This window comes from Magnolia sinica, chromosome 2 (assembly GCF_029962835.1).
Source record: "Magnolia sinica isolate HGM2019 chromosome 2, MsV1, whole genome shotgun sequence".
NCBI classification, from domain to species: domain Eukaryota; kingdom Viridiplantae; phylum Streptophyta; class Magnoliopsida; order Magnoliales; family Magnoliaceae; genus Magnolia; species Magnolia sinica.
In genome coordinates this window covers 138,140,549-138,155,847 of record NC_080574.1, presented here as the reverse complement: position 1 = coordinate 138,155,847, position 15,299 = coordinate 138,140,549, and the positions used below count along the sequence as shown (strand labels likewise).

The 15,299-nt window shown below is 40.2% G+C and overlaps 1 protein-coding gene across 3 annotated transcripts; it reads left to right on the top strand.

Annotated features, from left to right (window-relative positions):
* Window positions 1-1,002: 1,002 nt before the first annotated feature.
* Window positions 1,003-13,383, top strand: LOC131237895 (protein POOR HOMOLOGOUS SYNAPSIS 1-like). 3 transcript variants are annotated; one of them, XM_058235942.1, is made up of 8 exons: window positions 1,003-1,322; window positions 6,290-6,406; window positions 7,368-7,433; window positions 10,693-10,796; window positions 11,057-11,253; window positions 11,571-11,617; window positions 11,705-11,732; window positions 13,020-13,383. In XM_058235942.1, the coding sequence occupies exons 1-8, from the start codon at window positions 1,056-1,058 to the stop codon at window positions 13,076-13,078; spliced, it is 885 nt and encodes a 294-aa protein (XP_058091925.1). In that variant the 5' UTR covers window positions 1,003-1,055; the 3' UTR covers window positions 13,079-13,383. The 3 variants fall into 3 exon arrangements, with proteins under 3 accessions (XP_058091925.1, XP_058091928.1, XP_058091926.1); XM_058235945.1 differs by lacking the exon at window positions 6,290-6,406; XM_058235943.1 differs by lacking the exon at window positions 7,368-7,433.
* The last annotated feature ends 1,916 nt before the right edge of the window (window positions 13,384-15,299 follow it).

The following is a 15,299-nucleotide window of genomic DNA, read 5'->3' as shown; positions in this document are numbered from 1 at the left end:
ATTTGGATGACAAATAAACATTCCCGTGAGTTCTAGGAAGGTTCGAACCATGAATGTTATTGTCCCACTGTTAATGATCTAGGAAGGTTTCAACCATGAATGTTATTGTCCCACTGTTTCTTTGTGGCATGGCTAACCTGAACTTTGGATATACTTAAATTACGGTACATGCCTTGAAATGAGAATAGATGGATAGCATAGATAAGAGACTTTAGCCGTGATGGTCCTAAGAAGAGCCCAGTGAGTTACTTCTTGGGTAATTAACAATGCACAAAGTGAATTCATTCCGGCACCAGCCACAGGGATATCCTTGTGGCGTAAACTCCACTGGGAGCTATAGATGTCTTTTATATCCTGATCCTATCTCAAGTGGTAGACTGGGAAAAGATACCTCGTTTCAACACTGAGGTCATGTATCAATTCCCTAGCTGAGTGGCTAACAGTGGAGTGTGTACTGACTGTAGGATGTGTTCTAACAAGCTATTAAAAAAAATAAAAATAATAAATATGTGTTTTATCCACACATCCATCCATTTTTGCTGGCTTACGCAGGCATTAGCTTAAAATTAATACAAATCCAAATACAAAGTAAACCACGCTACATGAAATAGAGTGGGAATTGAATTCCCTTGTTGAAAACTTCACTAAGCTATAGTAGTTTTGGATAAGTTTATATTTTCGTTCTCCCTTAATCCAGGTATAAGTTTAGATAGCAAACAAAACATCAAGATGGGTCCCAGTGAATTTTCAACGGTAAGCGTTCAATCCCTGCTGTTTCCTGCAGTGTGGTCCACTTGAGTTTTGGATCAGCATTATTTTTCAGTTTATCCACCTTATAAAGAGCTGGCAAAATGGATTGACGGCGGGGATAAAACACATACATCACGGTGGGCTCTATAGAGGTGGACCACGTCGTGCCAAGGGGCATCCAAGTGGCGGTTGCTGCAGGCAACCCGCTTCCCGCCAGCTTGGCTCTTATAAAAGCCATCCTTTTGGGTGAAATTACGTCGTTGTGAACATCTCATTTCTGTCCATAGAGAGGAAACGAGAGAGGGATGGCGGGAGCCGCGACAGCGCTCTTGCAGAGCGAAAACCCTGCCTCGTACGGTACAACCATCTCCATAGAAGCGCAGTGGGATGTCGAGTACTCTCGATTTTTCAACTACCCTCGCTTCCTGTCCTCCCATTCTCCCTCCCTCAAACCCCTTCCCAAATGCAAGACCCGTTCCACTGGCACCTGGATCTCCTCCTCTTCCATGGCATCCGTCCATCTCCTGTCCCCATCGGCGATCCTCGCCGTCTCTATCAGAGGGAAGATCCACGTGAGTCCGATTCGACGGTCCCTTTCTGTTTCTTGCGATTTGTCCGCGTATTTTTTTTAATGAAGGTTTCTGCGGATTTTTTATTTTCCCAACGGAAGATTCGGACACTATGTGTTCAAGGGTTGGGGTTTCTGATGTCTTTTCAGCTCGTTTTCTAGGGTTTCCACAACACCTCTCTCTTTGAAAATTTGTATGTTTTTCCTCTTTTTTTTTTTTTTTTTTTTTTGTTCTGTGCAATGGATGATTGGATTCGCATGTGGAAGACTGAGGCGAATCCACAGTAATCCCAAGCTCTGTCGGGCCGGCTATGATTTTTTGCGTTATGTCCACTCTGTCCATCCCATTCACCATTCATTTTTAGGACATGATCCCAAATATTAGGGAAATCCAAAACTCAAGTGGCCATACCACGGGAAACAGTGGGGGATGGAGACACCCACCTTTGAAACGTTCATTGAGCCCACAGTGATGTTTGTATGCTATCCAAATCGTTCATAAGTTGATTCCCATCTGGATGAAGGGAAAACTAAGTTGGTGTTTTGGGTTTTTCTATTTTGGTTGTTTCAGGTTGTTTCTAGGGTTTTAGCACCATTTTGTCTGTCTATGGAAATTTCATGGCGTTTACTCCATTTCAGATGATTTCGTTGAGAAAAGATTTACATGCAAAAGCTTTGAATGGTCGGTGACATGGGTTTGTATTTTTCTCTATGGAGTTTTCCCCCCCTCCAGTTTTCATGCAGGTTCTATCATTCTTGGGAAGATTTTTATGGTGTTTTTGGTGATTTTTGATAGATTCCTTGCAGAAATGTTCTACATGGAAGTTTCAAGATACTTCTATTTGGTTTTGATCCTTTATCCATCTCAGTCAATTTGTGGGATGGGCAGTGTTTAATTTTTGGTGACATGGGACTGTGAGCTTCAGAGACAGTGGTGTCGGTCAATCAACAATGGCTTTTACGTTGGTGGGGTCCACCTCTACACCTTGCAACGAGACCATGGACCCTAAGAAGACCACTGATGTACTTATGAAGATACACTTTTTAAAGTTGATGTAAAAGCACTCGAAGGACTCTGAAGATAAGACTTAGGTGATTGAGGTGCTTCTTTCTTGATTCATTGTAGATAAGAATGTCGCAAAAACAGACAACGGCAAATTTACCAATAAAAGGGTGCAATAACTGGGTCATGATGCACATGAAAGTGCTATGCATGTTTGCGAGGCCAAATGACATAACTAGCCACTCGTAGAGGCCATCTTTTTTCTTAACTATTGTCTTCCATTTATCACCAGGTCGGATGCAAATATGGTGATATTCATTGTGAAGATTGATCTTGGAGAAGACGCTAGCACTTGGCATCAGGTCCAACATATCATCAAGCCAAGGAATGGGGAAACGATACTTCACTGCGATTTTATTAATATCTTGGTTGTCTACACACATGCGCTAGCTTACATCATTCTTGGGAGTAAAGAGGGCTGGCACCACACATGCGCTTAGGCTCTCTCGGATGTAGCCCTTTTTAGGTAACTTGCCAACATGACGCTTCAACTCGGTGGGACTCATTCGGTATGTTGGTAAGTTGGGTAAGGATGCTCCAGGAACCAAATCTATAGCATGCTGAATATCACACAGCAAAGGCAACTCCTCAGGCAGATCATTGGGGATCAGATCTTGGAAGTCATGCATCATAGATTTGACTTCGTCAGGAATAGGCTCATCCTGGTCAAAACAAACTCTTGCACCTGTTTTGTGACTAGAGTGAACATCAGTTTGAAAGAGCATCCGACATCGACAATGAAGGCGTGGATAAATGAGTTGACGTAGGCTGCAATGGGCGAAGAATGATACGATGACCTCGCTATTGGAAAGTATGTGTGTTAGCTTCACCGTCGCTTTGTACATTTTAGTCAAAGAGCCAAGGTCGATCGAGAAGGATGTGGGTGACATTTATCAAAATTATGTCACACCTAATATCATCCTCATATATGTCATTTAAAATGATACCAAACACCTTTTAGTCACGGGGATGGCTGTGTCATCGACCCACACAACCTTATATGGTTTTAGATGCCTTTCAGTTGACAACTTGAGCTTATTAATCACCTCTTGGAATATGATGGTCACTGCACTGCCGCCATTAATGATTATATTGCATAACCTCCCCTCGCATTTTACTCGGCTACGGAAAACAATTATCCATTGTCTGTCTTTCTCTTCCTCCTTGGTGGTGGTAAGGAGGCGGCATATGATAAGAGTAGGGCCTTTATCCTCCACTTTAATCGTAGTTTCAGTAGGAGGGTCATCTAGTTGTGATGTTGGTTCTATATATGACTGTTACATCTTGATGTGCTTATCTTAATATTCATGGCCGTCTGGGTAGTAGGAGTCCTCATTACCATAGTAATGGAGGTTCCTAGCTTGCGTACACTCATTAGAAAATTGCCCTATCTGTCTGCAACAGTAACAACCAACACCCCAACGTTCTTTTCTGAGGGAAGGATTAAGATTAAGACCTCGTCCCTTGGGGTCATGTCATGTCCCTACATTGTTGGTTGCTTTTGATATGAATTTTGTGGTGGAGGGCGTTGCAAAGGTTAAGATTGCCTTATGAGAGGAGTCTGCACTTGTGCGTGATTGAAAAGGGTGGGGAGGTGGTTGGTAGCCTTGCGATAGAGTCCTGTTGAGATGTGGATCCGAACCCTTTCTCACAAAAGGTTCCCCAATTGGAAAACCAAAGTGTCGAAAAGTATGTTGCTGTAGTTGCTGTTCAACTCGTTGATCCTTCTGATGAACATTATCAATTAACTTGAAACCATACATGACCATCTCATGCTGGATCTCTTGGCGTAACACCGCTTGATAGTGGTTAGCTATCACGCGGTTTGTCTCTGTAAGCTTACAAGAGATAAAAAGCTCATTGAACTTTTCAGTGTAGTTATCCATTGATAAAGTTCCCTGTTCAAAAGCAATAAGCTGATGGAGAAGAGTATCCATGTAATCCGAAGGCAAATACTTGCTTTCCAAGTTCTCCCTCATGTCTGCTCACCTGGTGGTAGCAGGACGATCCATGATGAGATTGCTGTTGTCAATGCTTTGCCACCAGATTCTTGTTGGGCCCTTCAACTTGACATTGACAAAGGCCACTTGCTTATTCATTATGTACCATGCAAAATAATTTTCCAGCATTGTAATCTAATCGACAAAAGCCTTTGCATTAAGACGACCCGTGAAGTCTGGAACTTCAACCTGTACTTTCTTGGTAATATTATCTTTCTTGGGCGTCGCTATCGCAATGTCATGGACTCTCTGCAAAGAGATGTTGTATGAAGTCATAAACAAACTCTTGAGAATCAGTACCATTTTGTGGGTTTTAATGGGCCGGAATAGGGTTGATTTTGGAGGTTGTAATGAGTTGGAATATGGCTGATTTGGGAGATTTTAATGGGCTGGAATGAGGCTGATTTTGGTGTTTTAATGGGTTGGAATGGTGCTGATTTCAGGGGTTTTAATGGGATGGAATAGGGCTGATTTTGGAGGGTTTTAATGAGTTGGAATATGAAGGTAGATGGCTGAAAAAATTTCGACAGAGTCTCTCCCCTTGTCAATTTGATTTTTGGGCTTTGTAAAAGAAAAGAAAAAAAAAAGTGAATGGGGGTAGGAGGGATGGATGTAACAAAGAAAATAAAGGAAAAGATGCAGAATTTTATGATTAAAGAACTTTGAAACAATAATATCTAGATTGTTGTTGATCTAGGAGTTCAACCCAGCCGTTAGAACCTTCTCTGATACCAAATTGGCGCAACCGACTGATGGGAAGGATCCGCCCAAGCGTAGACACCTTCAATCTAAGTACAAGAACTTAAACGAATAGAAAAGAACAATTCTAGAAATTTGATATAATTCAAAAGGGCCTTCATACTACTTATCCCAGGCCCTTATATAAGCTTTTGAAACGTACATATAAGGAAAACCCATAATGTTATTGACAACCAATGACGTATTATAAATATAGAAAATAGATAAAAGAGATAAGAATGCATTAAAAATGTTTGACTAATGGGTTATTCATAGCTAGCCGATTCATTTTGTTAGGTAACTACCTAAGTAAGCTAGCTACCTAAATAGGAGGCTCGGGCCTCTTTATTGATGGGTTGGTTGTTGAGCTTGGGCTTAATGGGCCTGGCCATAGCCTGGCCCATGGGTTGTTGGCATAGATCAACTTGCATCAGGGTAGGATTATGGTTGAGGTTTTGGGGATTTTGGAGAGGAGTAATGTTGTTATTTAAAAAAAAAAAGATTTTGCTAGCCTTGTTTAGTTTTTTCATCCAAAAAATTAACAATAGGGTGGGTTTTGACCATATTGGAAAAATGGAAGGTTTAATTTGGGCAAACACATGCGAGAGGTTGTTATTTGTCTTTGGGCCAAAAGTAAGGGTGCTGATACACTTGTCCTCTCCTTCAGGTTTATGAAGTTCAGAACTATTCATCCAGAGTCAAGAGAACTGCTGAGGACATTAACCTGTTGTTCAAAAATCTTTTGTATAATGGGACTTTCAGCACATCATTCTTTCTAATCGCAAAATTCAGGAGTCCTTTCTTCTTATGATTTTGTATCTATTTTGTGATGTAGACCCATGTACTTGTCTCTTGGTAAATTCGTAGAGTTTTTAAGTGCCTTGATTTTCAGTTTCTTTCTTAAGTTCCTATGCTTCTCATTCAGCTGCTTGATTGGAGTTCTGGATGCATTTTGTTTAGTTTCTCCCATTCTTCTTTTTTGCTTGGTAATGGTTGAGTTCCTCCTAATTTGTATCTATCATTTCTTTGATAAGTTATTTATGTTGAGGCATTTGTGTGATTATATCCCCAATATTATTTATCATCATTGAAGTAAGTCTATCAAGACAAAACAGAAAGTTTTGCTCTAGCATAGTATGCTCAGCAACGTAATTCTAATTTCTGGTGCAGGAAGAGCACTTTGTCTCCAATCTCCATTTCTCCTGGCCACAGGTGTCATGTGCCACTAATTGTCCTACCAGGGGGAGCAGAGTTGTTTTGACAAGCTTCAGAGATAGCCATTCCCAGGCAAGCCTCTCAATTCTTTCAGTATGGTTCTCACTAACATGCATTTGGGATTTGATGAACTTAACCTATCTCCCCAAGCTTCAAACTCTGAAACGGCTAGAAGTTTCAATCATGGCCATTTTTCTAGGTGGTAGGATGAATGCTAAAATACTAACATGGAAGTACTCATCATACCCACAGGATTTCTGATCAAGAGAAGTATTTTAGCGTCCTCTATAATCATGTTAGTTCATCTCTCCCTCCCTCCTTCCTGCCCTCTCCCCCCTTTTTTGATCGATCATGTTAGTTGATCTCATGGGTGGTGGAAACTGGAAAGTCATAAATTCTCCTTACTGATTTGATTAGTTATGCTCCTTTTGATTTTTATTTTTTAAAACTTTTATAATGATCAACGGAAGAATGTGCTTATCCTTTACACCTTCGGCTGAGTGCACATACATTTTGCAACTGATGAATGCCATGGGTAGTAAAGGGCAAAAGGTACACTATCTCTATTTTTTTTCCCCGATGAATAGTACGATTTTATTAGCCAAACGGCAGCAAACGAGAATAACAGCAAACAACAAACCACAAAGGGAACTGAGCCATGGGCTCGAGGCTGATGCAGGATACAAAAAGTGCACTAGTGAGTGAGACCTTTTGTAATGCTTATAACTTTACCGTTAAGTTGGTCATGGGTAACCAAGCCTAAAGGGAGAATACTCCAAACTTGCGTGCCATGAAATGATGCAAGAGTTATGAGCTAGGAATGTTGGTCACAGATCTGCACCCAAGCTAATTCGGTCTTGTCTGATCTATTAGACAATGACTTGCATGTGAGTATTTTATTATTTTCCACATCTGTGGTCAGTTCCAGATCACCATATCAGGAATTTTTAGTGTCAGTTGTATCTATATGTATTTATCTTAGTTTTTCCTTTAGTATTTGCTACCTCTGAAAATGCTTGTTGTTGATTTGCAGATCCAGAAGTTCGCTCTCAGGTTTTCAACAAGTGGCAATGCACAATCATTCTTAGATGCTGTGAAGGTGCAGCCATTATCACCACTTAAGCTTCTACTAGAAATTCCATTTTTTTGAATATTGGTGAAAACCCATCCTTCAAAAAGAAGAGATCAAAACCATGTCACTTGTTGCTAGAGGAGCCTTTGGTGGGTCATCTTAGGGGTCGTTTGGCACCATGGATTTGGGGGGATTTCACTGGGGGTTTGAAATCCTCGGTGAGAGCTTGGATTACATCTAAAATGCTTCCAAGAGTTGCATGTGTAATATGTGTATCACTAGACTATTAAACTATTGGGCACATGGCCCACTAATGATATCCCAAAACAACTATATTATCAATTGCATCACTATAATTACTTTAATATGATGATCAACGTCGTCCAAACATTGTCCATGTAAATCAACGGTTAAAAATCGTTTGTTAGTCACTCAGACATGATCTTGTGCTGTGGCCCATCCGATACTTGGAATTTCATCATTTTCGAGCAAAGAATATATTTCAGTGGGCTTATTACAACCATTGTGTCAAACATTACATGCGTTCACTAATTAGAGATATTAAAGTTGATTTAATAATTAAATTCAAACCCCTGTAAATATACCATGCATAGCCACTTTTGGATTAAAGTTGATTCCCAATCCAGGGTGCCAAACACAATAGGAGGATTTCAAATCCAGGGGGTTCCGAGTCCATGCCCCCAAATGGGCCCAGAGTTTCACATACGAAAAGAGGTGGGGCTATTGGTATCTAGTGTTCGAGTTATCGGTATCGCTACAAGTTTCACTGGCCGGGGATACGGAAACGATATCATTATTACTGATAACCACAAATGTATCATTAACTGAGGGAAACATTGGGGAAATACAAGGGAATGGTGGAATTTTTTAATGAAACTTCAAGAGATGTTAAAATACAAATATTTGCATATTTAGGAATCAAATAATTGCAAAAAAGATGCATACATATAAGTTTCTCTTTAGCAGGGGTCTAAGAGCATGTAATGCTAACTCAAGGAAATATTAGAAAAACATGGGGAAAATGGTGGAATTTTTGAATGATACTTCAGGAAATGCTCAAATAACATATTTGCATATTTAAGAATCAAATGATAGTGGAAAAGATGCATATTTGCCTATTTAGGAATTAAATAATAAGTTTTCCTTTAATGGGGCCTAAAAGCATATATAATTGACTCAGGAAACATGGAGAAAATTATTGATCCATCCATCTATGCATGAATGCACACACATACATACAAACACACATGCATGATCTATCCATGCATGCATGCATGCATGCATGTGCACACACACACACACAAACACACACACACCCATCCATCCATCCATCCAACCAACCAACCATCCGTCCAACCATCCATGATCCATGCATGCATACATATACACATAAAAAATGCATTTCATCATATAACCTTGCGCCTATAAAAAAAATTGAAGTGGATTTTTTAATAAATAGATTTTTGACGATGTTGACACATTGGTGATATTATTGAAATATCGCACTGACGATACAAGCGACACCTAGAATTTACACAGTTGAAAATATTGGCGATATCGATACATTGGTGATACAAGCAACACTTGGAATTTACACGGTAAAAAATATTGGTGATGCATAGGTGATATCGATACATCGGTGATACTTAGTGATATATCGCCGATACATGGAATTTCTGATACTACCAATGTTAGCGGTATCGCTACCAGTGTTATTGGTATCGCCGAGCTGGAGTATTGAGGATACTCAGAACAATGTTGGTATTGTATTGCTTTTTTGTCTATAGAAAACAATGGATATTTTAATGTCCTTAAAAAAGGCAAAAAAGAAAAAAAAAAATAGCTCCATGTCATTCGCTTAAATGCATTCCCTAATCATGTGTTCTAGCAGCAATGGAATGTGATTTTCAGTTTGAAGCTGGTTCACAATCTTCTGTGGATTCCAAAATTTGTCAATTCAAGAAGAGGTAAAAAATAAAAAATAAAAGTCTTTATATGTTACTTTAGCTTCAATTTCAGGCGCACTCATTCTGCTGTTACTCGTCAAGCACTAAATGAGGCAACGGGGAGATCTTGATTTGTACGCCCCTTTAGGAAATATTGTGCAATTTTATTATCTTACATAGAGACAATTACGTGAAGCTTGGTATCTCCAACAACTATCAACACATACCATCTTTAACAATTTCACATAAATCAGATATGAGCCCACCAAAATCATCTCGATGTCCAAGTCACTTTGGCCCATCTTAAAAGATCTCCAATTTGAAGCATCCAACTCCATCATAATGACAATAATAATTGCAGTCATTAATGGAAAATACATTCTAACATTGTAGTTCATTGTGGCAACTCCTTAAAGAGACTGTTTCCTCCACAATTCCTTGTAGAATAGGCTTCTCCTACGAGTTATTCACCTGTGTGTAGAAAGTTATTTTGCATGCCTGTAAAAGTTTTTCACATGCTTAGGCACTATCACCTATGTTGGCCCACCGTGATTTTTATGTATTATCCAAGTGCATTAATTTAACCCCATCGTGATGATGGGATGCCCAAAAATCAGGTCTATCCAATCATTAGGTGGGCAACCGTAGAAGACAATGGACGACCACCCAAAAACCTCCACATTGGTGGCCCACATATGGTTGGATCAGCCTGACTTTTGGGGCATCCAACTTTCATGGCAGGGCGACCCTAATGGACAGGTTGGATGCCACACACCATGGCAGGGCTCCATGCACAACCCCCTTTGAGTAAAAGCTTATTCTAGGAGTTGCTTTTAGATGGGCATTTTCATACTTTTGCGAGGTTGGAGAAAATAGGGAAAATTGAGAAAGGATGAAAAAAAGCAATTGCTTTAAGTAGTGGTGTAGATTTTGAAGGCAGGTGTACGCTTTGTATTAGTATAGAAACAATTTATTGATGGGGCTCCACGCTCAACCCTCTTTGAGTAAAAGCTTGTTCTAGGAGTTGCTTTTAGATAGGCATTTTCATACTTTCACAAGGTTGGAGAAAATAGGGAAAATTGAGAAGGGAAGAAAAAAGCAATTGCTTCAAGTAGTGGTATATATTTTGAAGGCGGGGTGTAAGCTTTGTATTAGTATAGAAACAATTTATTGAAACCAAGTGCTTCTCAATGTCAGTTTCTTGTGACAGTAGTCCATGAAACAGAAGCCATTTCAACATCCGTAGTCTGGTGATGTGTTCCATGCATATTTGTTTTTTGCTTTCTAATGTTACTTTGAATGTTTACCCTTTACTTCAGGAAAGTGTGAAAGACATGTTTGACATTGAATTTCCAAGACGAGGTTTTGGATGTGAGAGTTCCTCCCAATCTGAATATATTGCTTCAAATGCTATTCATCCCAGGTAAAAAAACATGCAGTACTTCTCTTCCATGGCTTAAGATGTATTATGCAAATAGAGAGAAGTATGGAAAAAGACTCTGTACATAGAAACATTACTTGCTGAACTTCAAAAACTTTTTTTTTTTTTTTGGGCGAAAGAGGCTTTTTTCAAAGGATTTGATGCATCTTTGTTTTCTTTATACTCCATTTGCTGATTAATTTGAGTTTCTGTGAAACGTAAAAAGAAGGAGCATTAGTCATACAAATTCTTTAGTCTTGCAGAACTGATGAGGAGTCGAGCTTTGTAAAACCTGATGTTAGTTATCATACCGAGATGCCTGTTTCGAGAGTTGATAGTGAGCAGCTTGAGTGTTCTCAGCAGCCATTACTTGACAACAACTTCGGAACTGTTTTCTCAGCTTTGCCTCCTAGCTTCACTGAACTATTGACTGGCTGTTTGACTGAACATAAGAACAATGGTAAGATATGCAAACTATATTTACATGTTAGAATTTGGCATGCTGAATCTACAGGTGTATGCAGTGTTCAATAACTCATCATGGCTTGACTTGTAAACGGACTGAGTTAACCGTTGTTGTTGGTACACTTGGAGCCTAGCAATACCGAGCTGACTCAGTCATGTTCCAAATCCATCTGCATGTTTTGCATTAACAACAGTCCATGGAAAACCTTCATTTGAATAATTCCGATATTGAAACAACATTCTCTTCTGGGTAATCCTTTTGGAAGACTTCCCATCAATAATTTCTTTAACCGAGATTTTCGAATATTGCAGAGCCACCAAAGGTGCCTGAAGAAATTGATATGATGTCCCAAGTCACGGTATTTTTTTAAAACATTACTAGTTTCTTTAGTATGACATTCTCTCTGTTTGTGTAGTTTTAAAATTTTGAACTTTTTTGGTTGCAGAGATGCATATCGGATTCTTCTTTTCATGGTATGTGAATTTCTTCCATTACTAGTTCTCAGCTTCTAATCTGAAGGGTGTGCCGAGATGCCCTCTGTTTTGGCTTTATCACTCTGCTGGCGCATGGGGTTTATTGTCTCCCATATTGTTACTGTTGATGTAATGGAGAGGGGCGGGGTCGAGATCGTTTGTTCTGTGAGCCCAAGTATGAATAGGGCTGTAGACCAAAAATCACACTGATCTGATGATCCCAACCATCTAACCTATGACATAAAAATGGCTGCCAAAAGGAAATTTTTTGCTATGGTTGATCAGATGGCAAGGACTATCCAATCAAAGATTTTTTGGTTGATGGATGTTTTGGATCATCATACAGGTGCACCGTGATCTTTCAAAAATAAAAATAAAAATACAGGTGCACCAGTTGTACCGTACGCCTGTACCTGATATGGGATGGCAACTGCCATGCTTCTGGGGCACAATTATATTCCCATTTCCTAGCACTATTAATCTTCTCCCAAGAGCAGGGGGTTATTGTACTCCCATATTGTAACTGCACGCAAGGCAGATGTGGATGAGATCCATGCTATTTGTTTTGCCAATCCAACTGTGAATAGGCCATAACAAAAATCACATTGATCAGATGATCCCAGTTTATTCCCAGTAGTGGGTAAAAAGGCATTCTGTCAATATGCTTCAGCATGGTAGACAGGTGCAATATCCAAGCCCTCCATCAGGAGTGTCCCATTTAGATGTTCTCGCCAAAAACGAGCTACTACATTCATCAAGTGAGCATGGTGTTAGAAACATGTGGATGGGCTATAAAGCATTGGCCATTTTCCCCAGCTCTACATTTGTTTCATAAAATATGGTCCACTTGACTAGTAGATCGACCTGATTCTTTGTACAGGGCATCAAGATGGTGGGATCCTTCTGCTGGATGGATTGGATCATACATATGTGTTATGCTGTCACATGTTCTGGTGTGAACATGAGCTGACTGTGCTCGCCTGTGGGCTTAGTAAAGCTCTTCCTCACTCATTGCTTCAAAAAAGGAAAAAAGAAAAAGGAAAAAAAAAAGCGAGCTCTTCCTCATAATATGCATGGGCTCCATTAATCAGCTCCCAGTAGCATGGAAGTCACTGTCCTCCCATATTGTAATTAGTCGTCAATGAGATCTAGACTCTTCATTCAGTTGGTCCAATTGCTATGGATCAGGAGTTAAACATGGATTAGACGAACGTCCCAATATTCATATTGGTCTGAATTCTGTTCTTACTCCTTTTTATGATGCTGCTTCTGTTCAATTCTTACCAGATTTTATGACTAGAGTAGATATGGTCATTGATGAACTGGGAGGTGATATGACAATCTAATCGTCTCCAAATCACACACAGGTTAGCATGCTTCATACTTGTACAGTTTTTTTTTTTTTTTGGTTTTTGTTTTTGTTTTCAGTATGGAAACTGAAAGCTGTACATGGTGGACTGTTAAGTTGTACAGTGGAGAATATACAGCCATTTTAGACTGCCGAAATTTCAGTGTCCATAACCTCTTGGAAAACTACTGTTTTGTACACTATGATTTCCTTTCAAGTTGATGTTATGCGTTGTGAAACTAATTACTCCTGTTAACTATTAAATTACTGTAGCTTGGGTTATCTCTTTCATAAAGCCTACTACATGAGCTTGTACAATCACTCCATCCTTCTGGAATCTTCTGCTCGCAGTGCTTTGGTCAGCCCAATTTGAAGACTCGGCTCAGAGGTCCTAGATTAGGAGCCATGGTATGGTGGGAAACACTCGCGGAAGTGGCCATAGGACCTCTTTGTATGGGGGAAGTCCTATCCGTCCTTGTGACAAATCTCGTTTTTCTCAGGATATTATCAGGAAAATCTTTCCAAAAATAAAAATAATTTAAAAATAATGATTGTTTTTTTTTTTTTGAGAGATAACTGATTATATTAAAAAAGGAACAGAACTACAAGAGAGCTAGAATCTGCTAAGGGAGCAGAAACTAACTAGGCCTCAAGAAAGGCTAAATCTACATCTTTAAACACATCAATATGGGAAGCCCATTCAGCGACCAGACATTTAACGTTGGAGGCCACTAAGTGAGAGGGCTTTGATTCATTTCGGAAGCAACGGCTATTTCTTTCTGTCCACATGGCCCACCAAGTGGCCAGGATCGCCATCCGCTATGGCCGAGATTTCAATTTGCCTATTTTGACGCCGTGTCAAGCTTTTAGGAGCAGGTCCGGGAAAACACCAGCTGACCTTGAAACAAGAAAGGATATCTGTTCAGATGGTGTAGACGAACGGGCAGTGAATGAGCAAGATGGTGTAGACGAACGGGTAGTGAATAAGCAAATGATCCACTGTTTCTTCTGCTTTTAGGCAGCAAATGCAAACATTAGTTAAAATCATTCATTTTCTTCTAAGGTTGTCCACCGTAAGAATTTTCCTATTCCTAGCCAGCCAACTGAACACCTGCAGTTTCGGAGGGACAGGGTACCTCCATATGAAGTGAGGGCCATGCGCGGTAGTGCTGCTGGGATTGTGGAGAAGCTGCTTGTATAGGGAGTTGACTGAGAAAACTGAGGACTTGTCTGCTTTCTAAATGAGATTGTCCCGATACATCTGATTTGGAGAGGCCTGCTGAATGAAGTCAAGCAACTCCACAAATTCATCGATTTCCCAATCTTCTAAGTTCCTTCGGCATTGAATGTTCCACACCACTTTGTCCGCTTCAATAGAGTAGTATTCTGCAATGGAGCTTTCTTCACAGCCAATCGGAATATGTTGGGGAACTTTTCTTCCAAAGGGGTGTCTCCTAGCCAGGTATCTGTCCAGAAACAGATACAATCTCCTTTGCCTACTTCGAGGACCTCTTTTTTCATACGATGGATTCCCTTCCAAATAGCAGAGCCCCTACACAAGGAGGATTCTTTCGTCCACCAGCCACCATCCGAGCCCTCGTACTTGCATTTAATAATTTTGTTCCACAAACTGCCTTTTTCTGTGCCAAGCCTCCAAATCCATTTCCCCAGAAGAGCACGATTCATCATTTTTAAGTCCTTTATACCAGCTCCACTATCTTTGATATGCTTGCAAACCTGCTTTCATTCCATGAGGTTGAATCTCTTCTTGTCATCCTTGTCGCGCCAAAGGAAGTTCCGCCTAAGAGTGTCAATGGAGTTAAGCATCGCAACGGGGCACCAGAACAATGACATGAAGTAGGTGGGAAGATTGGATAGGGCTGCTTTAATCAGAGTAAGTCGTCCACCAATCGACAGGTATCGGCATTTCCACGTTGTGAGGTGGTGCTGAAATCTGTAGATGACCTTGTCCCAGTGATGCTTCTTGGGCAGGCCGATGCATAGAGGAAGACCAACATATGTAGCCGGGAAGGACACCGAGGTACAGCCCATTAGGCCTGCAAGATCGCTGACTTCCTGGCTATCCAAATTCACCCCATAAATTTTGGACTTGTGCATATTCACCTTTAGGCCCGCGTCCGCTTCAAAGCATCTAATTACAGTTCACAAATTTGTCACCATTTTTATGCTTGCTTCAAAGAAAATAAGTATGTCATCCG